The sequence below is a fragment of the Suncus etruscus genome, chromosome 9, assembly GCF_024139225.1.
Source record: "Suncus etruscus isolate mSunEtr1 chromosome 9, mSunEtr1.pri.cur, whole genome shotgun sequence".
NCBI classification, from domain to species: domain Eukaryota; kingdom Metazoa; phylum Chordata; class Mammalia; order Eulipotyphla; family Soricidae; genus Suncus; species Suncus etruscus.
The window spans coordinates 3,503,275-3,530,665 of record NC_064856.1 but is presented as its reverse complement, the minus strand read 5'-3'; the positions used below and the strand labels follow the sequence as shown (position 1 = coordinate 3,530,665).

The following is a 27,391-nucleotide window of genomic DNA, read 5'->3' as shown; positions in this document are numbered from 1 at the left end:
ACAATTTCCTATACCCTTCCCATATTTAAAATCATTACATTTGTACATATTGCAATTAAAATTACTACATGAAGAACACTACCTAAGATGTCTCCATACTTGCTTTTACTAGTCAGATTTGTATCTTAAATACCACCAGCAAGCAAAGATAAAGAAAAGATTATCTTGCCTACAACTTACAAGACAGATAAAAAGGAGTCCAGGGGCACAAAAGACAGACAGAAGTCAAGGGTACATGTCTTGCATTCTGGTAGCCTCAAGTTCAAGCCCCAGCATTCTTAAGTCCTCCCTAGCACCATCATGTGTGGCAGTGGAGACCCACAAGCACCAACAAATGTGGCCTTAAAGTCACTAGAAACTGCTGGGTTTGAAAAGGAACCATTTGGCCTAATTAGGCATGTGCCACCAGGAATGGGCTTAGGCCCTAAGAGCAATGCTTAGGAATGCTCTGCCACCACCACCAAAAAAAAAATTAAGTCCAATTCACATTTTTTATGTCTCAAGTCTCATATTTATGCCAAAATACAAATTACTAAAATATCTCCCATTACTTTCTCAATTTACAAATGTCAAGAAAATAAAATGTTAAACTAGTTTAATTCTAAATAATAAAAACTTGTTAACGGTCTAATTCAATTTCTTATGTAGATCTTAGAGATATAAAGGCTCATTAGGTTTGATTTATTTAGTTTCAATAATAACATTAAGCATTTTCACATGTAATTGAAATATTTAATATCTATTAAAGAATAAAGATACAGCAAAATCTTAACTTCCTCATTCATGGGAAATGCAAACAAAAAATGTAAAAACCTGTCATCTTTCCTTTGTTAGTGGTATATATGCAACCTATGTCTCTGTTCAGGACACTGCTTATTAAGAAAACAATGGACTAATGGAAGCAAAAATATATGTGGGATATCAAAGGATTATTTCATTCAAAATTTTGACAGAAGTTCTAAATTTTACTGTACAGCACTTTAGTAAATTCCATGTACTGAACAAAGTTATGCTTTTCTTGATAACTCAATGGCAACATCACAACTAAACTCTAAAATATACATTGAATATAAGAGATGCTGAATGCTAATCTACCATTGAAGTTATACGTGAAAGTGTTTTGTGGAACTGGCTTTAAATAGCTGCACATTTGCCTTACTCATGTAGCCAGAATGAATCACACACAGTTGTATGTGCAAGGTCTTATGTTCTTCTTACAAAATAAATGAATCCTCAGAAAACTTTTAAGTTGTTTTCTAAAATTGAATAAATCATTGCCTTTGAATCACAGCAAAGTCAAACAATTCATTACACATTCAAAACATCCTTTAGTTCTATTAAGTCTCACTTTAACTTTCTCATATAAGCTTTTTCTTTAATGATTTCATTGAGCTACTTAGAGAGACCCTGCCATCTTGTGGTTGTGGTCTTTTATGTGATTAATATTAAGGCTTCAGTAAAAATTATGTTTCTACAACTACAGACATGAATCTTTGTTTATTTTCTTAAGCCAACAATGGTTTTTAGAGCACCAAAAGTATTAGTATTCACAATAATAAAGTACTTGCAAGACCTACTGTACGTTTCCAAAAGAAAACTAATAACTGATTTTCAGATTTGTATTTATTTTTAATTTTCAGGATAAATTACAATTATCACTTACAATAAACAGTATTCTTTGTTCAATGTTACATGTGCCCAATGCAAAATATAATTTACTATTTCCTTGAAATTCAGAAAAACTACGATGAGGTTCAGAGGCCCAGTCCCTATATTAACACCCTATTACAACAGATGACTGCATTAAAGCTAACTTTATGCTACATTTAGATCAGAGTGAGAATGAAAGCACCATTAACAGTCAAATAAATGGAAGAAATATTCTAATCAAATGGTAAAGATAAAGAATGAAGCCAGGCCAAGAGCCACAAAAAAAAGGAGGTAGACTTCCCTCCACGAGGAGGCCAGCTTCCCCCGCACCCTGGATGTGAATGACTGAAAGGTACTCAACACTATCTATATGCATCTATTTCTAACCAGTGTTACAGTCTCACTCAGAGGTGGGACAACCTCAATGACAGACAGCTCCTTTAGAATGAGATTCTACTCATGTCATGGGCTATATTCATTTTTGTTTGTTTGTTTTTTGGGGTCACACCCAGCAGCGCTCAGGGGTTACTCCTGGCTCCAGGCTCAGAAATCGCTCCTGGCACACTCAGGGGAAAACATGGGATGCCAGGATTTGAACCAATGACCTTCTGCATGAAAGGCAAATGCCTTACCTCCATGCTATCTCTCCGGCCCCACGGGCTATATTCTAAGACCTGAGACTACCCATAACCTTTTGGGTCAGATTAATATTCTTAAAATAACCTCTGAGTAGAAATAGCTCAGAAAAACTTCAGTGATGGTCAAGGATTCATCTAGGATGCTTTCATCTCAACACTAACAATACAATATAGCTTATAGACTTGTATAGGTTTTATGTGAAGTATCTTGCAGAATGCATCATTTTTATAGGGAAAACCCCCCAACAGAACTCTAAAAGAGGAGGTACCAATATATAAATCACAGTGGCAAAAGAGAGGGAGGAGATGTTTTGGAGTTTAAAATACATTAAATGATTCTTCAGTCTAAAAACTCATGGCCCTTACTTCTCAGAAAGAGGTACATAAAGCATTAAATATCATATAGACTCTGAACCAAAAGATGGAACACAATTTACTCTAACTCAAATTCACCACATAACTGCAGTCTTTCAAAAGAAGAGTAACTAAGGGCCGGAGAGATAGCATGGAGGTAAGGCGTTTGCCTTTCATGTAGAAGGTCACCGGTTCGAATCCGGCATCCCATATGGTCCCCCGAGCCTGCCAAGAGCGATTTCTGAGCATGAGCCAGGAGTAACCCCTGAGTGCTGTGGGTGTGGACCCCCCCCCCAAAAAAAAAATAAGAGTAAGTGAATCATATTAGGAATCACATATTAGGCCTAGTGAACAGAAGAAATTAACCAGCTAAAATAAAATTATGGCTACACACAGTCAAATGTTAAACCCAGGGCCCGGAGAGATAGCACAGCGGCGTTTGCCTTGCAAGCAGCCGATCCAGGACCAAAGGTGGTTGGTTCAAATCCCGGTGTCCCATATGGTCCCCCGTGCCCGCCAGGAGCTATTTCTGAGCAGACAGCCAGGAGAAACCTCTGAGCACCGCCGGGTGTGGCCCAAAAACCAAAAAAAAAAAAAAAAAAAAAAGTCAAATGTTAAACCCAGTCAGCAACAGTACACATTGTATAACTGCCACCAAATACGCTGAATATGCTATTAATATTGGAAAATAAATGAATAAAAAAGATAAAATGCTCCTTGTTGCCTATTAAAAGTTAAAAAAAAGTCAATGATGGATGACTATATGAATAAAAACACACCTAACAAGTACACACTAGGGGCCAATTTCTTGGCGGTTTCAGCAATTGCAAAAAAATAGTCCATAACAGGTAAAACAAATGGGTTTAGGAAAAAATAGGCAAGACAGAGAACAATGACTGATCTGGCTAAGGGTCCATGATGATACCATCTTGAATTAATGTAAACAATTGTAAAAAAGATGGTGCAGAAAGATTAGAAGAAAGTCTCTACATAAATGTGCCAAAGATAAAGAATAAACTCTAGAATTCTAAACTCTTATGGCAAAACCCAACAGTAATTCTCCCCAAATTCAATCTTCTGCATACTCATTTTCATGGTATTGGTCAGTCTTATACTGTTCTTTAGATTATTAACATCTTCCATTAACGTGAATTACGTAATTCTAGAGAAATTTTGTGTTGCTACTAAAAATAGAAAATCAATACCTATTATAGGGGACTAGAGATACACAAGGGGTAAGGCATTTGCCTTATACACAACTGACCTGGATTTGATCCCCTGCATCCTATATAGTACCCCAAGTCTGACCAGGAGTGATACAGGAGTGATTCCTGAGTTAAGAGTCAGGAGTAACCCTTGATCAAGGTTGGGTGTGATCCAAAAATAAACAAACAAAAAAATTTCAATACAATTATAGAGCCAAACAGCCCCGACTCTCCATGAGAAACTTCTCTCGAGGTACATTCAGATTTTAATGACTTGTGAGGTAGGCAGAAGGTAAAAACTAGTAACAGGGATGGGTATTATAAACTTCTAGGCATTTATATAAAAATTAAATAGAAATACTACAACTGAGATTATTTACATTTTAACTTTAGAAAGAACATTTAAAATGATCACCTCTTTATATAATGACAGGAATGACTAGTGAGCGGCTCTGTAGAATCAGCAGGATACTCATGAGATCTGGCTAAACTATTTAAGGGACTTCTTTACACAAGAATTTCATCAAACACGAACATATGGGAGGGCAAAGGTGGGCCTGAATGAGAATACAGCAGGTAGAGCAATTTCCTTGCATGTTGCCAATCCAGGTTTGATCCCTAGCACCCCACAGGGGCCCCCATGCCTCTCCACACACAAAACACAAACACATGCTTCTTTGAACACAAAGATCCAAGAGTAAACCTTGAGCACCGCTGGGTACGTTCCAAAAAGCAAAAAAAATAAATGAAATAGGAGATTGGTACCCAATAAAAAGGCAGAATAAGGAACCAAAATAAACTGAACTCATAGGGAACAAAAGTATCATTAAGTGATACTGACATCCTGAGGATATATGGGTCTATGGGGATCAAATCAAGTATCAGGGACCAAACTGGGATTAGCCACTTGCAAAGCAAGTCACTTAATTCCTGTATTATCTCTCCAGGCCAGTTTGTCTTAAAGACAGTAACTTTTATTATAACCTTGCATGCTCTCTCACTACATGCTTTGTTTCTTCTATTCCTTATTTTTGTTGAGTGGCTGGACAGTCCAAAAGAAGCAATGGATCTGTGAGTGGTTCTGAGAGGGCAACAAGCAAGTCTCTCCCTAAAGGAACCAGACAACTGAGCAGTATCCATGGACTCTGGCCCACAGATCAGAAGCCATACTCACTGAACAAGACGAACAAGAGACAGATTGTAGAATCAGAAGAGGTGAGAACCCGTCTCACTTATTATGGTTTCATGAAATATTGAGCATTTGTTTCTGAGAACATAAGAAACAAGGTAAGTTGCTCAAGAATCAAAGAAATTAGACATTGGTATTTCAAGTACAGATTTTGGTTGCTTTAGTTACTTTGATTTTGGTTTTGGGCTACACCCACCAGTGCTCAGCTTACTCCTAGATATGTGCTCAGGGATCACTACAGGAGGGATTCGCTCCATAGGGATCATCCTTTGGAAACATCACTTAGGGGACTGTATGCGGTGACAGGGATTGAACCCAGGTTAGTTGTATGCAAGGAAAGTGCCCTATCTGCTGTACAATCTCTCTGGACTTCAAGTACAGATGTTTTAAGGAAATGCATAAACACCTATTTATAAGATCAAAATAACTTATAAACCCTACAAAGCTACCAATTATATTCCTTTAGTCATATATATTTTCTACATATATTCTCTCTCTCTCTCTCTCTCTCTCTCTCTCTCTCTCTCTCTCTCTCTCTCTCTCTCTCTCTCACACACACACACACACACACACACACAATCTATATTCAGTGATTCTAATCGAGAATCAGGGTATATTATTTAGGATGGAGCAGTTTGGGCCACACCCTGCTGTACTTAAGGGTTATTCCCAGCTTCTCTAAGTGCTTAAAGGACCATAAGCTCCTGAAGATCAAACCAGGGTGAACCAAATAAAAGGTAAGTGCTTGACCTCTGTGCCATCTCTCACATCCAGAACATATTATCAATGATCCAAATTAATATAAGTTAATCAAATTAAGAAAGAGAATTCTTTCTTGGGGCTAAGAATGCAGCTTAAATGGTAAATCATAAAATGAATGTACAAGATTACAGCTTTGATCTCCAGGACTGAATGGATCCCAATGCAACAGCAGGTGTGACCCTTTCTAATGCCAAGTCAAATATGTCCTCACAACAATTTTTGTTTGTTTTTGGGAAACACACAAAGTGTTGCCCAGGGCTTACTTCTAGCTCTGTGCTTATGGATCACTCCAAGCAGTCTCAGGGGCCAGGGATTGAATCTAATTTGGTCACATCCAAAGCATTCATCCTACCCAATGTACTATTGCTCTGGCCCCTCACAAAAATATTTTTAAAAAGAATTACTCGCTCATATATAGCTTTTCCAAGGCTCATTTAAAACATGATAATAAAAGATTTAAAATAAAACACAAAGAATATGCTAAATCAGATAAATAGATCACTTTCTATCCTATAATGAAATCATTTCTGCAGTGCAATGCATTGACATAGAAACCATCTATGTGCCCACAACTGGGCAGCATGGTGCCCAATTAAATCATAAAACACCCACAATCTGACCTTGATATGATACTGTTCTGTGCTGTAATCACTTGCATGATATCGTGGAAAACTAATGTCTTTATATAAGTGCTAAGTACTAAGTCATTTGAGATAGGAACAATTACTTATCTCTCCTGATACTATCTCTGAAAACATAATTTATTTTTAACAATGTTCAAAAGTTATGATACGTTTTTCTGAAAGTTAAAGAACAAATTCATCTCTTGAGTTTTATCATAGGTCTTAAACTAGTAGTCTGTATTCTGACCCCAAATATTGGCCAATTGTAATTATACTCTAAATAGAGACAGTATAAGGAACCAAGGCGCTTGATTATTAAGACATGGATTATGTCAACCTTTTATGTCAATATATTAAAAAAGATAGAACCCCTCTCTCAATTCCCAATTTTCAGCCTGTGAATAAACACCTAATTTTAATAAAACATTAATTAAAATAAACCATAGAGACCAAACAGTAACAACAAATCAAAAAACAAATTGAATTAATGTTACCTAATAGGAGGGCAATACAAATTTTGTTTAATATCATATAAAAATATCCAAAAGTTGAGCATTAGTAAGAAAATACTGAATCCAAGTGTCTAACTTAGCTTTGGTTGTAAAACATACACACAGATACACATAACACCCTTCAGTTGGTATCACAGTCAGGAAATAAAATGCAACTTAGAGTGGACCACTAAAGGTTGCTCTTAAATATCCTTCAACATATAGCACTGTTCAGAACACCCTTCAGTTGGTATCACAGTCAGGAAATAAAATGCAACTTAGAGTGGACCACTAAAGGTTGCTCTTAAATATCCTTCAACATATAGCACTGTTCAGATGAAACAGAAAATGTCTCTATGTGCTAAATGTGTTAAATTCTAAATGAGAAATCATGCTCTATGATCAAAGCTTTGAAAAGAGAACACAGTGGTTCACTACTGAAGTTTTTTTTTAAATACCCTATGGGTATACATTTAATTTCAGAGCAATCTGTTAAGTCTGGCAGAATGTAGTCAACCTACAAATAAAAATCAGCCAAAGGTCATGAGACATAGTCCAAATCATATAATGTTCAGTCCTTTAACTTAATAGTTTTCAGTAAACAGTAAAATTAGACAATCTAGATACTAAATAATAGAATATAAACCACTTTTTCAAAGAACACAGAGCAAATAATTTTAGGCTTTTGGGCATATGATCTTACAACTCAAATTATCCTTCACAGTATGAAATAAATCATAGATCTGAATGAATGAATATGGCTATTCTATAATAAAACTGTGGCTATTCACAAGCGCGATCCCACTACTGATCAGCACAGGAACTTTGACCTGCTCTGTTTCCAACCTGGGCTGGTTTGCCCCTCCTTAGGCAACCTGGTGGTCCCCCACTCCCGGGGGTGGGGGGGTGGGGTGGGTTCCTACCATATTGATGCCGAACTTAGTGCAGACACCCGATCCGATCAGCATAGCGCACTGCAGCCCAGAACTCCTGGACCCAAGCGATCCTCTGGCCTCAGCCTCCCGAGCAGCTGGGACTACAGGCGCGCACCACCACGCCCGGCATAAAACTTTATAAAAACTCCATCAGCTCACAAGTTATAGTTTGCAGATCCCTGGCACGTTGAATCACTTTCAGCTTTAGGTAAATTTGAAATTATGACAACTGAAAATAAGATTGGGGCCGGAGCGATTGCACAATGGGACAGCATTTGCCTTGCACAGAGCCAACCAAGCTTCAACCCCTGACATGGCATATGGTCCACCAAGCCTGCCAGGAGTTAATTTTTGAGGGCAGAGTCAGGAGTAACCCGAGTGCTGCGAGGTGTGGCACAAAAATCCAAAAAAAAAAAGACAGAAGAGAAAAGAAGATGAACTGATAAATGAACTCATCACTAATCTAAGAAAATAAGAAAGTGATTTAGTTTCTTGTTCAACTTATGCCTTTCTACACAGATTTTTATTCACTGTATAAGTAAAACAGTAAAATGATAGTACAATGAAATAAAGGTAAATTTAAAAAATTATTTTTCTATTATTTAGAAACTATAGTATTATTAAATAAAAATTGCCTTTTTCAAAGGTATTACAGAAGATGTATTTAAGATTACTCACCCATATTTGGCCAGAGATGCTAAAAAGTCCAGCCATGCCAGACATCCTAAAAGAAAATTAAAAAAGTAAGTGTAAATACTAAATATACTGATAGGGGGAAAATCTCAGATTTTTTTTACACAGATTGCTCCTCCACCACTTTCAATATATTATCCTCTTCCCTAAATTCACTTCCATACTTAGGCTTTCTAGGCAATCATTTAAATCATTCTGTTCACATTCCTTAAAACTCTTTGATGTATTACAATATCTCTACCCTGAGAGATTAAATGTCAGTGAGGGTTGTGAAAAGTGAAAAGTCACATGACTGACTCAGTCTAAGCATAAAACTCAGTAAACACTCACTTTACCAAACCCCACTGGAATTTTTAGGCTCTGAGAAACTAATGTTCTTTTTAATTTTTTTTTTTTTTTTGGAGGGGGGGGGGGTTTACACACGGCAGTGCTCAGAGCTCTCTCCTGACAGGCTCAGGTGACCATATGGGATGCCAGGATTCGAACTGGGGTCTGTCCTGTGTTGGCCGAGTGCAAGGCAAATGCCTTGCCGCTTCCGGCCCCAGAGAAGCTAATGTTCTAAAATAACATGTAGCACATGTTCTCTTTCCTATCTCTGAACCTTAACCTTATTCTGTATTACTTTACCATGCCATATCAGTTAGCAAACACTTCTTCTATGTCACTTTAAAATTAGAGGCCACTATATGATCTCTCTTATCTTCCCACAACCAAATCTAAGCCTGGTGTGTATCTCTGCATCTGCCTTCTCTTCTCACAGCGAAAGTAAGTCTATCTGCCCTAGCAATCAATCTATTTCCTCCACTGGGACTTGGATCCGATCTCTTTCTTTTGGTCCTGGTAGTGATGTATTTTGTTCTTTCATTCCTTCTTTTGCATTTATAATTTCTCCATTTTCTATTGGATCATTTCCTTTGGCATAAAAATGTTTTACCCTCTCTTTTTAAATGCGTGCATCATCCTCTTATAGACAGGATAATTCAAGAGGTACTCCTTTTATCTTACTGGTAACTAAAAATGAAGAAAAAATGGTAGAGAACATTCAAAACCATAATCTTTAAAAATTAAACAGGACATGCAGAGCTAGCAGAGTTTTTCTTTTCTCTGAATATCTAATTGCTAGCATACTAACAGCTATTAAAACACATGTGGGTAGTAAAATAAGAAATAGCACACAGGCTAGGCATGGCCACATACTGCTGGAATAATTGTAAGTGAATATACAGAAAAATATAGGCTTTTAAGATAGATGGCTTGATATTGTAATACTTCCAATTTTATTAATAACACCTAGCTATTTAAAAAAAAAAAGTTACGTTAAGGAAGCCGGGGATTTCCAGCCAGTCAGAGGCTCAACTGATTGCCATTTCTTCTCTAAGATATAATTCTGTAAGTCTTCATAGATTCCTGGGCCACGGTATCGGCGGAATATTCCATCCTTGGCACTATAAATGATAAAAACAAGTAGAAAAATATTATATGTTAGTATAAATCAGAAAGCATATATAAGTATTAATCTGTTATAAATAAGAAACTCCAATTGGAAGCTTAAACATTTATAAACAAAAACAAAATTGTCAGTCCTTACTCTGAGTACTCTGTACTCAGCAATCACTCCTGACAGTGCCTAAGGGACCATATGGGGTTCTGAAGATCAAACCTGGACTGACTACAAGCAAAGCAAACACCCTACCTGCTGTACTTACTATCTCTGCAGTGCCTATAAGCAAAAGTCTTGATGAAGTTCCATTTCCTAAATCACTTGTGATTTTTGCTGATTTAAATATCACTCTTTCAATATTAAAAAGTAATTGTAAGCAAGTTTTTAAAAATTGTATCCACATTTCCAAATTCTTTCCAAATTGCTTTCTCAGTTTGGCCTCCTCACTTTCTTGCCAGTTCTTTTATAGAATTCTGGTATAATATTTTTATGTTTCTATTAATAATTCAATTTGCTATGAATGCTTGTTTCCATGTCTCCACTAGAACTACGCACAGGAGAGATCACCAATAATTCCCACTGATATATCCACTGAGTATTTTATACCACGTTTATCCACATCATTGGCACTGTTCATTACTTAACACCCCTTCCTGCCTCCTCCTTTCCCTTGTCTTTACACATAAATCTCCAGACTTACATTAACTGATTGATGCCTCAATCCCAGGTTCTACTGGTGGCCTGCTTCTTTTCCCTTCACATGTGTTCCTCCTAAATATATTTCACCTCATATTTGCCTCAATAGGGAAGTATTACCAGTGTATATCTCCAATCTAGATTTTTCTAAGATATACATCCTAATATTAAACTGTCAGCTAAACTCTATTTAAAATTAAAAAAGGCATCTCATCCTTTTCCTTCTGATTTCTTCAATCTCTCAAATTCCATCTTAACTTATTGGTTCCTCGATAGTTTTTACCACTTCTGTGTAACATGTTGATTGTCATCATAGGCTCTACCTCTCCTAAGCTAAATGAGTCACTAAATATCAATGACTCTATCATTTTAAGTATCTCCAGAAGTTATCTTTATTTCCCCTGTCACTACTAGTTAAGCCTCTCAGGTGACAGCACCCAGGAGGACTTAATTGTACTCTGAGCCAGTTCTGAGAACTAAGACTGCTTGGTCTAAGCTTTCCCACCCATGAAATGTCCTTTAGTTTGGATGGGTGTTTTTCAATTTGCTTGTCAATTCATTTCTACCTTTTAGTAATCACCTTACCTTTTATAACATCAAAAACTCTTTGACCATCTTCCTGCCTGAAATCACGTTCCTTCTCAGGAGTACTCTGGAGTATTCCCTTATCATAGAATTATTAAGGGCAAACCAGTCTTTCTCGTCCAATGTTAAGATGATTGACTGATGAAAGTGAAAAGCCAACTACAATCATGTTTGTAATCAAACTATATAAACAAAGGCATTATAAATAATTCTTGGTAAGAAGGCCAAAAACTTGCCTTGCATGTGACCATCCCCAGCGCCCCATATAGTACCCCAAACCCCACCAAGAATGATTCCTGATCAGAGCAGCTCTGAGTACTGCCAGGTATGGTTCCAAAAACAAATAAAAAACAAACTAATTTGTAGTCTTTGTTAAGTCAGAAAAAATTTTATACTTACTGAAAAAATGCTGGGAGTGTGGTGACAAAGAAGCGGCCACTCAGACCTGTATGAAAAATAACAATGTCACAAAAAAAAAAACCAGGTTAAACTAAGTATCCAGTTTAACTTTTAAAACATCAGTCTTGACGCAGTTTTTATGACTATTATATAATAATCATTATGACTGAATGAGACTTACGACTTTATTTACTTAAATAAGTTTTATTATGTATGTGACTTTTTGCACTTACTGTCACACAACTTCTACATGTTTCAGTGTGTTACACTGGATCTCTTTAGCTGGTCCATTACGTAGGTTTGAACAACAGCTCAGTGGATATTATTTAGCACATTATTTAGCAATAAACTATAGGTTTCATTATAACAGGCATAGGTTTGAAAATAATAGAATATATGAATTACTGAGTTAAATATTTGCATGTTTGTACTTTTTACAACTACCTCAAGGGATGCTACTTAAGTACATTAAACAGCTTCCAAATTGTCTTAGCAAACCTTTATTAAACCCTAAATGTACATAAAATATTAAGCTGGGAATATGTCAAAACAAATACATTTTTAAAACAGTAAATATTTTCTAATAACATCCCCAACCCCAGGAACTGAGAGAATTGTTCAAGATGCATGGATAAGCAGAGAACAAAAAATAGTTTTTACTCTCACACAGCCTAGTGGCAGAAGAAAAGACAGTAATCCACTAATCATAATCACAATTACAGAGGGAGATAACATCAAAGAGAAACCATAAAACATGTATGATACTAGGCATAGAGAACTAAGAATTGCTTTTAAATGCTGATAAGATGCATATTTGTGCGATGCCAGGGCTGTGTAAATCTTGTTCTGACTTGAAAAAGTAAAGTTAAAAAGCCAGAGCGATAGGACAGCAGTAGGGCGTTTGCCTTCCAAGCGTATGACTCAGGACAGACCTGGGTTTGATCCCCGGCGTCCCATGTGGTGTCCTGAGCCAAGAGCAATTTCTAAGAATATAGCCAGGGGTAACCCCTGAGCGTCACCAGGTCTAGCCCCCAAAAAAACACAACAAAGAGAGAAAAGGCCTTCATAAGCCAGGGATATAATACAATGGGCTAAGTGCACATGCTTTAGAAACTTTACCCAGGTTTGGTCCCTGGCAACAGATTGCCCCTAATCACTGACTCTCCCTGAGTACTGACACTTGTGTTCTCCCATCAAAAATTAAAAAGATAGTAAGTATCCTGGGAATCACAGGAAATTGATAGATATAGCATTTTAATGTATCCTTATCACTTTGCTTTTCCCTATTGGAACAAATAGGACTTCTACTAATTATACATACCACTGAATACAATATACTTAATTTACTTTTTGTTTTATTTTATTGGTTTCTGTGCAACACCTGGTGGCACTCAGGGTTTAATCTTGGCTCTGTGCTCAGAATTACTCCTGGCAGGCTCAGGGGACCATGTGGGATGCCAAGAATCAAACCTGAGTTGGCCATGTGTAAGGTAAATGTCCTACTAGCTGTGCTATGGTTCAAGCCCCACTTATAAAAATCTTATATTTCTGGTTATCACTGGCCCTGGGGTTCAAGTAATGTAAAATTACAAATCAAAGGAATATTTAAAATTTATTTACTAATTTTCAATTTACATTAGTTACGCTCCTGCTGTTTCAATTTTCTTGTGAGCATCATGATTTTTAATTTTACAATATTATAGTACTAAATTATTTTATAAAACACACATAAACAGTGTTTGGCATATAATCAACGTCACATAAATGCTAGTTACTAATTTCTATATGAATATCAAATTCAAAAGCAGCTGAGACAAAAGAAAACACACTAAGTAGTGCTTTGGAACTTATACCTTATTTTAGATAGAGTAACATAATCACAACTAAATATACTCAAGAAAATTGGTAAATATCAATAAACCATAGAAACAAAAAATACAGTAATGTTTCTAAGATTTTTCTGTACTATACTAAAAGGGGTAACAAGACAGTTATACCCTAAATTCCTAGATTAAAGTTATAATCCCTTTGTAGCTCTTGCTATGATTTGCTGCATTGTTTTCTACAACTTTTGTACCGGTATGCAGAGCCATATATTAAGGTACATTTAAAACAAAGATCATTGTGAATTCTAGAACTTCAACACTGCTCTCACTTATTTTTCTCTATCAATGTTTCTTCAACTAACCAAGTGTGGGATATTAATTACAAGATTACAACATCTTATTTCTATTAATTTTGGTTTGATATCTGTAGTAAGATGTATTCAGGAAAAATACTAAGATTACTAGAGATGTAAGTCAAACAATTCAGTCAAAACAATAACAAAATCAAATGCAGCTAGTTGCATATTTAATATTTTAAATTTAATATTTAAAAAAAATATCAGTGTTAAGTTTCTAAATGTCAGTGTCAAGAAAAAAACTGAAGAACTACTCTAGAGTGGGGGAGACTAAATTAAAGACATACAGCAAAATACAACTGTGAATCACAGGTTAAATTCTAATTTTTAAAATTATCCGAATGCATGAAAAAGAGGAAGTTCATATATGCTGAAAATCAAATAATTACTCGTAACATTTTTAAATTTCTAAGTGTCAAAGGAAAACGATCATAAAGGATATTCCTATACATGAGGAATGTGGCTCAATGATTAAGCATGGTGAAAATTTATGAAGCTCTCATTTCGATCTTTGGACTGATATCTAAACAAAACATACATACATACATACATATGCATGTACACAATATGTGACCCATACATCAACCAACATTTATGAAAATATTTTTAGTGACAGCATATTAATAATAATAAATGTTCTATCATTTGTTCAAAATACTCAAAATAAAAAATAAGCTTTTACAACTAATATTCAACAGTAACAGTACCTGGTTCTTGAATGACATCTACCTTCCCGACACTAATCTGAAGCTGTTCACCATTCTTTGCAAATATCTCCCATTCGGAATCAGTCTGCTGGCAGGATGGACACCAAGGGGCATAACTGGAAAGAAAAATGCAACTAATAAATATAATCAAATGAAAATATATAAAAAAATAAAATACAATTTTTAAATTAAAAAATTCTTAACTGAAAAAAACCACAAATGTAAGCAAACAAGCTTTTCCCATTTTATTCAATATTGATAGAACACTGTCTTTCAATAATTTGCCAATATCAATTCTCTTGGGAAAGAATTAGCAAAGTTTAAGGCATACTTTTCAAGAATTATTGCCATTATTATATAACAATCATTGCAATAACCATCTTATAATTAACTCCATTTTCTTAACTTTCCAGACAGTTTTTCGTTTTTGATGAGCTGTTTTGTGTTCCCAAGAAAGTAGGACAAGGTCACCAAGAATGAGTCATTTTCATTTATCTGACAATACTGAATCGGAGAAAGTTAAAGCCACAGTCTAAAAAACGAGCTCTACCTACACTTTCTTAAATACCAGAGGGGCCTGGGTCATTAGCCCAAGCTCACCTTTTTGCATTTTCTCTCCTCCTCATTCAATAAACAAGAACAAGAACCGACTAAAAAGCTAGAAATATGGAGTCGCACTCACTCAATAAACAAGACAAAAAACCAAGCTAAAAAGCTAAAAATATGAGAGTCGCATGTCCTATTGGAGAACACAATCCAGAAATGAGCTCATTAAGTACAATCCAGATGGGAAAAGCTATGGCTCAGAGTGTGGAATAGGTGGTGTGGAGAAACTCGGAGAAGAGTGACCTCAGAAGGGCACCTGAAACTAGAAGCTGCTGCCTCAGGGGCCAAGCAATATTCTTATCTAATAAGAAAGAGACTGGGCCAGCTCACTACATGAAGCTCACCACAGTGATGAGTGTTGTTAGAGAAATAACCACATGAGAACTATCCTAACAATGTGAATGAATGAGGGTAGTAGAAAGCCTGTCTAGAGTGCAAGCGGGGCTGGGGTGAGGAGGAGGGGGACTTGGGGCATTGGTGATGGGAATATTGTTCTTTGCATGACTGAAACACAACTATAATCATATTTGTAATCAAGCTGTTTAAATAAAGATATGTATTTAAAAAAGAGAAAAGAAGAAAATCTTGATTAAAGCTAAGTGTTGCTATCTGAAAAAAAAAGTATTTTTCATTTGTTGGATGTCACATTGTTCTTTAGGAAACTCATATTGCCTTTAAGACATTTGCCTTACATTTCGCATGCTATTTGTTTTCTGTGTTGTGAAAATAAATAATCATATGTATGTTAAAAAAAAAAGAAAGAAGAGATTGTATGAAAGCTCAGACTAATGAGAGAGGGGGTTGAAAAATTTACTGCATCTTTTAAAAAGTTGTAGTTTAATCATAAGACCTAAATTTTAACAATCAAACTTTAAAAGCTACCTATCAAAAAGCAGGCTGAGGGAAGGAAGGTAAGAGAAAGAAACTGGGAATACTGTGGAGGAAAGTTGATACTGATCAGTGCTGGGACAGTTCATGTCTAAAACTCAACCAGGAATAATTTCGTAAATCATGATGATTTAATAAAAAAAATACAAAAAAAAAAGCTGTATTTTAAATAGAGGTATGTGTTTAAAGCAACACTGAAAATACAGCTTTTAAAATTAGAAAGATTTGGGATCACATATACCTTAAAGTATAGTATTAAAGTATTTCACTGAATGAAATCCTGCTGTTATTAATACTGTAAACCACAATTCCGAAAATAAAATGGTTTGGTTTGGTTTTGGAGTCACACCCGACAGCACTCAAGGGTTACTCCTGGCTGTGCTTAGAAATCCTGGAGTGCTTAGAAATCCTTAGAAGTCCTGGAGGGGCCCGAGCAATGGAGTAGCGGTAGGGCATTTGCCTTGCACATGGCTGACTCAGGACATACCACAGTTCAATCCCCTGGAGTCAGTCCCATATGGTCCCCCAAGCCAGGAGTGACTTCTCAGCTCATAGCCAGGAGTAACCCTGAGCATACGGAGTGTACCCCCCCCCCAAAAAAAAAAGAAATCAGTCCTGGCAGGCTGGGGGACCATAAGGGCTGGTTGCATGCAAGGCAAATGCCATACCGGTACTGTGCTATCTCTCAGGACACCAAAACGGTTTAAAGTCAACCCTTGCATGCATTAAGCAGGGGTCTCAAACTCAATTTACCTGGGGGCCACAGGAGGCAAAGTCGGGGTGATCCCTGAGTGCAAAGTCAGTAGTAAGCCTTGAACACTGGGGGGTGTGACCCCAAAAAACTAAAACAAAAAAAGATTCCTCTAGGGCAGGGTCACAAAATGTTGTACGGAGGGCCGCAAACGGGCTGTGAGTTTGAGACCCCTGCATTATGGGAATATATTAGACTGTGCTTAATATGCTAATATGAAATATTGTGAACTACATAAATTGGAAGCAATCCATTTTAAAATAGTAAGACTTTTACAGAAAGGAAGATTGGTAGGGAGACTCTGGTAAACTATGTTGGAGGAAACAATGTCTGAAACCTAAACTTCAGCACAAAAACGTAACACAAAAGGCCTTTCACTGGAGTCCACAAAACAGAGTCTGGAAAACAGATAAAAAATTTGACAATCCCTGAGAGGAGAGAAGCCAGGAAAGAATGGACCAAGGCTGTGATCGAAACTCAATAAGGAACCACAGACGAAGTTCAATGCTTTACCCCCAGAAAAATCCCCACTCATTGCCTTTTGTGTAAAGAATTTGGGAAATTATGGAAAACATCCATACTTCACCTTACCCCAAATTCTATTCTGGGCTCTCTCCACTTGAGGACCCGTGTACTCTCTTGAGCAAGCATATAAATCGTCTTCACTCTCTTTCCAAGATTTATTTCTCCAATAAACTTCTACTCCACTATTTATCTCCTGAAATTCTTCTCTGTGAGGGAAAGCCAACGGACTTAAAAAGCCTGAGTAAGATTTAGGACTGACTTCTCTTTCCAGCAAAAGGCAAGTCCTCACCTCACTCTAAACCCACAGTGTGCAGAACAAGTTGACTTCATTCTCCAGGAGTAATAGCAGACTCTCATCAGCCCTAACTTTCCTAAGCACTTGCTTCTCTGTCCCAAGGGGGACAGGAACCCTATTCCTCTTCTGGTGAGAGCTGCAAGTACTACCACCACTGGCAACAATATGACACAATTAAAAAGAAAATTGGACAGAGAGACAACTCAAAGCTGAAGTCATGCTTTGCATACGGAAGGATAGGGTTTTCTTCCAAGCACAACAAGGTTTCCTGAGCAAAGCCTTAAGTGGCCCCCCAAGGCACAGAGCCTGAAGTAAGTCCTGTGCACCACCAGCTGTGGGGACCCCTCACAAAGGAAAGAAAACTAACATTTACATTACATTTACATTTACATTAAAAAATTAACACAAAACGTCACAAAATAGATTAGTATAATTGGACACTTCATTTTGCTTAAAATACCCAGGTGAAGAAAAAAAATAAGTTATTAGGAAGAGTTGGTTAATGCTCACCAAAAAGATAAAGGAGAACACAGCATGAGGAACTTTTTTATGCCATCCACTAGATATGCTTTATTAGCAACTTAAATTGGTACAAACTGTACTTCAAAAAAAAATCACTAACTCAAGTCACAATTGATATTAAAGGATATCAATTTAAGACTTGATATCACTGAATAGGAGGATGTGTTCATTATGCTGGCAAGGAGTAGAGGCAGAAAATAAATATGAGCCAAGATCATACTAATATGAACAAATAAAAATGCCTTGTAACCCGAGTTCCTGCTTTCCCTACTAGTGAAAATTAAGATGGTCACTCCAGGGTTAAGAAATCAGGTAAAGGCTTGTGATTCGGACTACATCCTGGACATTTTATACTGTAACTATTATTTTGGATTTGAACTAAGGGTTGAAGTGCTGTGTGAAAACTGTGAACTAGAGACTAATGTCTGACATCATCTTTTTTTTCTCATGACCTTACTAAAGAATCTAGACGTTTCTCCTCCATTTTCGAGACATGCAAGATGTGATCATGCATTGTTCATTCTTCTACTGCTCAAGTGCACCCCCCCCATAAACAGGCATTAACTTCCCTAAAATTTTAATTTAAATGTAATTTAAAATTCAACTCCCAAAAATCTGATTCTAGAGCAGTTTCACAAAGTGAGAGATGCACCCTTGGTTGGTGGTGGGACATTCCAGGGAGATGGCAGTCATCCTGGATGCCAATGAATGGCAGTTTCCATTATTAAAAGAAGGTAGGTTTTTCCAGGGTGGTGCTAAATCATTTTGTTTTTATGATTTTATCTGTCATGACTAGATATGCTTGCCAAGTTGCACAATTGTTATCTTGCCAATAAAGACCTTCTTTTCTACTCAGCTTTCCCTGTAGTTTTGGGTAATGATGATAACTGTTAAATCTGGATGATGACTGACAGAAGTTCTATATTCAATTACTATTTTTGTACATGCTTAAAACATATCAAATAAAGAGCTTAAAATATTATTAAAAGGAAAGTTATATCAAATTCTGAAAAGACAGGCTTAACATTATAAAAATTTAAATTTCTAGTACATTTATTTTCTGATTCTGAATTGCTTTTATAAAGAGAATAGGTTTATTATACCTTGATTGAGAGAAAGGAAGTAAAGAAGAGAAACAGAAAAAAATTCTTAGAGAAAGAATTGAATGTATACATACACAAATAAAGAAAAACATTTTAGGAAAGGAAACAAAACAACTGATGAAAGTTTGTGAAAAGATTAGCTACTGTACAGTTATTTTTTATTTTATTTATTATTCTTTCCACTGAGAAACTCATGACAGTACTATGAAGGGATGTGGGGACTGATAAGTGTCAGGGTTTATTTTTGCCCTTCTCTTCCCCCACAATGCTGTAGTTTTGATGACCAGAGGGCAAACATATGCCTAGCTGTGGCTATCTGCCTACTCTGTAGTTGTGGTGCTTACGTAAGTACTTACGTAAGTACTCAACAAGGGAGTCCCACTACCAGCCGTGTGAGTGGTGGTTGCTCAACGGGGTTGCCCTCCTTAACTGCAGTGACCACACATACATACCTGGCAGCCCTGCTGCTAGAAATCAATAGAGGCACCAGAGACCACACAGAGCGGAGCTGCCATACAGGCAACACGACACGTGAGGATGAAACTTAAAGCTTTACTTGTGCTATACCTACTTCAGCTTTCAGTCATCTCCCAGTCCCCTTGTTCTACTTATAATTCTACCCTGAACTGAGCAGCAATATGTGAGTGTAATTCAAAACCCAATGTACTGATGAACTTAGCAGATAACAAAAGAGAGAAGTCCTGAAAAAAGTCATTTTAAAAAACTTTTCATTTTTATTGTAGTTCAGGTAGCATGGTTACAATAGTATTAATGTTTATGGCTTTTGAGGGGGAATTGGGCACATCAGATGATGCTCAAGAGTTTTTCTGGAGGGGCCGGAGAGATGGCATGGAGGTAAGGCGTTTGCCTTGCATGTAGAAGGTTGGTGGTTCGAATCTCGGTGTCCCATATGGTCCTCTGAGCCTGCCAGGAGCAATTTCTGAGCATAGAGCCAGGAGTAACCCCTGAGCGCTGCTGGGTGTGACCCCGCCCCCCAATAAAAATAGTTTTTCTGGACTTTGCACTCAAGGATCACTCTTAGTGGGATATTCAGAGAAAATATGTGGTTCTAGGGGGTTGAATCCCCAAATCAGATATGTGGAAGGCAACCAACAACCTACTCACTGTACGATCACTCCTGCCCCTTGATATACAAAGTAAATAATTTTAAAATGTACTTTACCTCTCTATTCCTAAAGCAAAAGCTTATTTGTAATAAGCTTCTACATTCATACAAATAGTTACTAAGAATGTCGTGTCCTGTATAAATGAACAATCTTTGAAAACAATTATATTCTTACAATAATTCGTTTTCTACATAACTTCTCATTAAACAGAAGTGGTAAATGAGACTCAGGCAAGCATTTGCTAAACTTTCAGAAAAAGAGGAGAAAACCACTTTATTATTAAATACCATTCCAGAGGCAATTTATTAAATAAGAATGCTGCCAAAGGAATTAGAAAGACAAGACATAAATTGATCACTTGCTTTGAGTAGGATGGTAAAATCACCAAGTCCCAACTTCCTCAGCTGCAAAATGGGATAACTGCTGGCACAGAAGATTACTGGGAAATTAGACGACACGTGGAAAGCTGGTACATATTAAGAACAATCGTTATAAATGATCTGTGTGGCACACAGCTTGGTTTCCAAATCTGACAACAGAGTCAATCTAAAACTTATTATGTCACTATCAAACAAACAAGACTGGCTTTCAGAGACTTGTTTCAGGTCACAAAGATCACAAAGCAAAAAAGTGAGATGAAGATGATGAGAAAAGTCTACAAGAAAAGATTCAATTCAATAGAGAGTTGAGAAGCAAAGAAATTACCAAAAACAAAAATCTTGAAGCATAAATTTAATTAATAGATGCCAGTAGATTTGTATTCTACTAGTACGATATATTTATATCAAAGAACACATTTTCTAGTCAATAATAATTAAATCTTGGAAATGCTATTATTTTTTCAAACCTCAGTCCCTCATCTTTAAACAGCCTATTTAAATTGGGCTTTTGGTCATAATCAATCTTCTAAATATTCAAATGTCATTGAGATTCTTTGAGATGTTCTGTTTTCTATGTAGCTGCAACCCTGGGGCACTTTGAATGTCATTATTTCTGAAATGTAATTAGAGCATACTGTGTTCGAATGTACCTAAATCACTCACTAACCTAATGTGTTCTTTCAGGGATGGAGATAAATCAGTTCTGAGTCTCAGGTGTGGGAATTGGGGCATTGCTATTTTAGCTTTTTTAATTACTAGTATTCTTCTGTACATAAAGGATAGTAATTTAGGCAGTAATTTAGAACCTACTATAAAGAAAATTTCTCTAGGGCTGAAATGAATACAAAAGAAAGTCATCTGATTTTCATGTTTCTTCTCTCTAGATAAAAAACATAATTTTATGTACATAAGTATGAGCAAAAATATATGAGAGGACTGAACATGATCTTCATTTAAATTATTTAAAACGAATCTATAGACTCAAGCACTAACAGGCTGGTCCTGTAGCCCCCAGACCAAATAAGTAAAAATTGTATTTTTAAAGCCTAAATCAGTCTTCTCCTAAGAACTATAGGAGAATATGCCATCATTTTGTTTCTCACATGCAAGTTTCTCTTTAAGTACCTGTCAGAGGAATTCAGAAACTCTATAATCTAGAAACTATAAAGACCATATTTTCTATTTTTAAAGGAAACTGTGTTATATCAAACTAGCCTCAACAGACATTTAAAAATACATTTCCATAGCCAAAACACTACTGATTCTATTAACCTGAGCCAATTCAGGATACAAAATTTAACAAAAGGCTTTGGTTACAGACATCAATATTTATGTACCAACTACACTTATTTTCTGCTACAAGCAAGAATTCACTGAATTTGCTGTAATCCCTTCCTACAGATCAAATTTTGCTAAAAATATATTTTATTCTCCAGTCAAGGACAGCTGTACTTCTTTTTTTCTTAGAATTTCATCAGTGTTGCCCAGCATAGTTGCTTCTCTATCCTCACAGAAAAGAGCTGGACAATGAACACAACCAATTCTTCAATAATAACTTCCATTGGTCAAAAGAATCCAGACACCAAAGAGTAAAATGGTACACCAATCATTTTTATGACATAATCAATGAACCCAAATCAAACTAACAAATCTAAAGTAACTCAGTCAACAAACGCTCCCATACTTAAACTAGATGTTAGTTTTCTTTCAGGGAAATCTTAAAAAAAAAAAAAATAATACTGATTAACTAAAAAATCAATTCTAAGGCAAGTGAAAGAAATTTTTCTGGGAGCTGGTATATAAGGACAATGGAACACCGACTGAGTGGTGAGAAATGTGAGGAATGAGTTTTCTGTAATTAAGCTTATAAAACCAGGGAGGGCCCCTGGATTCTCATCAAGTCAGTCAGGGTGCTAGAAGTTCTGCACCTTCCCCCATACTCCCCTCTGCCTGGCAGCCACACTCCCTGCCTTGCTCAGGAAATTAGAGGTCTGTGTTCCTAACCTTGTCCACACTTAAGGTTCTGGCTTTTGTCAAAGCTTTAACCTTGTCCAATTTTCATCTCTTTGAAAGAAAATAAGGATGATAATCCTATATCACATATCTGAAATGATCAAACAATAGAGCATTAAGAGTATGTGACATAACCTGTGCAATTATTTTCTGATTGAAATTATGATTGTGATAAAGAAAATGGCAATGAGACGAGGACCTTTGGTGGAAATAATCTGATATCAAACACTTCGATTTTTGTTTATGAGCTTCTCTTCCAAGTAGCAATTTTTACCACTGTTCATTTGGAATTGTACAGAGGATGGAGATCTTAATTGTTCTGATGTATTACGACTATTAGAATGAAAAGAGAAGAGGCCACAGAAAATAAAGTTTCACAACATGTGGGAAAGGCCTTCCTCACATATCAAAAACAATTTGCCCTGGTGAGAACCACTGAGGAATGAGGCAGACATGGAACATTCAGCAAACATTTACCAAACAAAAGATGTTGTATATGCCAATTATTTTCGAAAAAGCACAGCCCTGAAATCAAGGAATACAGCACACTTTCACCTACATAATCTCAGTTCCCCAGCCCTGAATTTGGCACACAATATCATTTATCCAGACTAAATAGCATTCATCAAGAAATCAAAAATGCAAGAAATGATAAACATTGAAGAGGGTTAATTAATGTAGAGCCAAAGAATATTCCTTCATATAAAAAAAGGATATTTTAAAATACTAAAACCTAGACATCCTAGAGAAAGTAATCAGCTTTCTCCATCACTAAAGGTCTAACTAACTTCAAGTGTGAAGCATGACTAAACCAAGAAAAAGACAGAAAAAAAGAAGTTTTATCAAGATTTATATGCTTTACAGTGGATAAGTAATCCAAAGATATAATAGTCCCTTAACTGCCAATGTAGTGTTAAAAAAGAGGTCAAAATTAGGCTACCTGCATACTTACTTATTTCCTTAAAAAGAAACACACACACACACACACACACACACACACACACACACACACACACACACACACACACACACCATACAGAGTGCATTATACTCCATGGATTTCTGTTTCAAAACAACAAAACTGTGTTCTCAAGCATCAAAATACTGGGAGTCAAACAAGATTAAAACCAAAAAAGGTTGCAACAACTGAATTAAGGAGAGTTGAAACAGAAACATTCAGAATAAACATCAGAAGGAATTTTAAAGACTAGATGACCTTGTCTAGTCCTCCCTCAAAAATGATACTTCCCCAAGAAATGAAACATCCTAAGTCACGGAAAAAAATGTGAAGAAAAAAAAAAAAAAGCAAGCATGGAAGAAAGAGGGCAAAAAAATAATATCTGTGTGAGACAAAAAAAAACAAAAAAAAAGGAGATAGAGAATGAATATAAAATAAGTTCATAGCATAAAATAAAACGATGCAAATAAAATGGGAGTTCTTATATTTTTTAAAAAAGGTTCAGCAAATTCTGAGGAATTCTTTTAAATTTAATTGATATTTCTCCTTAATAGTATGCTTTTTTCAACCTGGAAGTGTTCAAATTACTGACTGAAAAGGAAAAATGTAACAGAAGCTCTTGTCTCAGCAAATAGACACACAGTTAGGTCTTAAAAATAAATTAAAATGGAAATATAAAAGTAAATTTGTGTAAGATGAAATACAATAACTATTTGGAGGCAACATATAATTATTAAAGTTATCATTTAGGAATGTCAGATTATAATTCTATAAAAAAGCTTCCTAACTTGCTTTTTCAGAGAAGTAAGTCATAAAACCTCATGTTCAGTTCACGTGAACAAAACATTAACACAGGAACTAGAACTGGCACTTTATTTTGTATCTTTGATCAGGTGGAAAATCTGACAACATATTTTTCCAGTAGAGTCTTAAGAGATCAATTCAATGGCCTACTAACAACACTATTAATTTTATGCGTTTTTATGGTGTTGGATTTTGTCAAAGGCAAAAGAGGAAATACCACCAACAAACAAGAACCACAGTATTTCTTCAAGATCAGCAACCTCTTGCATTTTGAAAGAAGAGGGATGGATGTAACAGTTGAAATCATCTTTCCAATCTTCCTCAAGTTGACCTGCTATGAAGTACTGACTAGAAAACCACTAGAATAATCTCAAATATCTACACTGCTTAATTCCAGATTGCTAATCTAATTTTGCAACAGAGCCCAAACACACACATACCGTAGGGCCATGATGATTTTGAACAATTCTCTTTAGATCTTAAACTTTATAAGGAAAAAAATGTGAACAGCTATCAAGAGCAGCTCAGGTAAAAGTAAGCATTAATTCGGTTACACTTACTTGAGCTGTAGTGTTTTGTTCTTTTATTTAACACTAAAGTAACTTATGCTAGAAGAAAATGGAAAGGAAGCCATTCAACATAAACAGTATTATCTCCTTCGATCATCATTGCATATACTCACAAACACAACTTTTTTTTACCAGAAAACAGACCTCAGAAAACAACGCCCAAAACTCCGTTGTTTAAGCACATAACTGCAAAACAAAACATCTTTTTTTTACTATTTGGCATGTGAAGCCTCTCTTAAGTTCTTGAAATTATTATAAACAGGGCAGTCCCTGAAGAGTTTCATTACTTGAAAGTTTCCGTTAAAAAAAAAAAAACAAATGACTTCCTTACGCCGGGCCAAAGCAGTTATCTAGTTTATTTTAATGAAGGCTTCGTGTACACAGAGCTCTTCAAGAATTTCACTGATATATTATGATGTATTACAGCATCATGAGGTTGTTTTGTCATGATAGTTTATGATGTAGATGATACCAAAGGCATATATATGTCTAGATATCCAATATGTATACAATATATATCTAGACATGTGTGTGTGTGTGTGTGTGTGTGTGTGTGTGTGTGTATTATTACTCTTGAAACCTAACCTATTCTTTTGCTGACCGAAAAGTAGAAAGTGGCTTGAAGATGACATTCTTAAAGTGTCCTCTGCTCACTCTGGGCTTGGTCCCACGGGAAGATCTCAAGCCTGCAATCTGAAGTGAATTAGAAGGGGGAATTCGGTCTTGAACATTGGAGTGAAACTTCCACTGTCACTGTACCCTCAGAGCAAAAATACGTAAGGGCAGTGCTCAGGTGTGCCCATTGTGAGCTCTCACTGCTCATTCTTCAGATCATTTCTTCCAGAAACATCCTTGCTCGTTCCTTTTCCCCGCGGGGCCATCCCAGGGTCAGTCTCTTCTTGCAGGCCTCGGCCTTGGGGTACCTGAGCTCTTCCTTCCTGGGGGAGGTGAGCTTGGAAGGGAGCGAGACTAGAACCAGAACCAGAACCAGAACCGAGTGGCCCTTGCATGGTCCTGATGCAGGCCCAGGGCCGCAAGGTCTTCTTCTTCTTCTTCTTCCCGCGGGGCTCCAGGATGCTCCGGGCTGGGCGCAGGGACCTTGGAGTCGCCCCTGCCTCTGCAGCCCTCCCTCGCGGCGGAGCAACAGGTCGCCCCTCAGGGGTGGCGCTCCAGGACACCCAAGGCCGCGAGGGGTCGGCTGCAGGCCGGGATGAAGGAAGCGAAGCGACGCGACGCGATGGCAGGCAGCGGCCTCTTCCCCTCCCCTCCCTCCATCCCTCCCTCCCGCCGCCCTGCCCGCTGTCAAAGCAGCGCCCTCCGGGACCCGCGGCGAGACCGCCCCGCGCATGCGCCGCGACCCCGGCGCCGCAGGTGCGAGGGGTCGGCCAGGTGCGAGGGGTCGGCGCGGGGTCAGCGCGGGACCGGCTCAGACCGGCTCTGGCCGCCCCAGGCCGGTGCGGGGGGGGGCGGGGCGGGGTGCGCGCGCACACTCACAACTTGAGCATCCACTCGCCCTCCATCACCAGCGTCCAGTTGGCGGCCGTCATGGGCCGCACCCGGCTGCGCTCCTCGGGCGCCGCGGGCTGCTCCGGGTCGGCCGCCGCCAGCGCCGTCACGCAGGCGGCCAGGAGCGCGGCCGCCGTCAGCCGCCGGACGCCGCCCGCCATGGCGAGGCCGTTCCGCGCGCGGGCTGAGGCGAGCGCGACTGCGAGCTGAGGAGCGCGGCTCGCCGCACCGGGCTGTCTGCGCACGCGCAGGGCAGACGCCGCCCGAGAACGCCCGCTCAAGCCACGCCCCCTTCCAACCACGCCCCTCGCTTGCTGCGCCCACGGTTGCCTGGCAACGGTTGTTTGCCCGAGTCTACATCCCGTCGCTCGCCGCGCGGTTGCCTGGCGACGGCTGCTTTCCCCCCAGGCCACGCCCCCTCACCGCCGCGCAGTTGCCTGGCGACGGCTCCTCTCCCCCCTCAGGTCACGCCCCCTTGCCCGCCCGCCAATGGTTGCCTGGCGATGGCTCTCGCCCAGGCCACGCCCCTCGCCCGCCGCGCCAACGGTTGCCTGGCGACAGCCGCCCCCTCCTCGCCACCGCCGCATCGCGCATGCCCGGACCCGGGGATGATGGAGGGCGCGTGCGCCTGCGCTGTAGAGCGGCGAGCTATTTGCCTTTCCAGTTCCCTCCCTCCTCCTAGCCCCCAGCTCAGAGCCATGAGCAGCAAGAGGCCCAGGCGACCTTGGTGGTGGCACTGCCCCCAGGGAGGAAATGCTGCAACGGATTTCGCCATTTCTTTTTTTTTTTTTTGC

General features: G+C 38.1%; 1 protein-coding gene across 1 annotated transcript in view; it reads right to left on the bottom strand.

Annotated features, from left to right (window-relative positions):
• TMX4 (thioredoxin related transmembrane protein 4) overlaps positions 1–26,758 on the bottom strand; it is a 33,151-nt gene extending 6,393 nt beyond the window's left edge. Inside the window, exons 1-5 of the mRNA XM_049779317.1 lie at positions 26,586–26,758; positions 14,551–14,666; positions 11,662–11,707; positions 9,857–9,985; positions 8,526–8,571 (exon numbers count right to left, since the gene is read on the bottom strand). Of these exons, the coding sequence (XP_049635274.1) occupies positions 8,526–8,571; positions 9,857–9,985; positions 11,662–11,707; positions 14,551–14,666; positions 26,586–26,758 (510 nt within the window). The remainder of the gene's footprint in view (positions 1–8,525; positions 8,572–9,856; positions 9,986–11,661; positions 11,708–14,550; positions 14,667–26,585) is intronic.
• Positions 26,759–27,391: the final 633 nt, after the last annotated feature.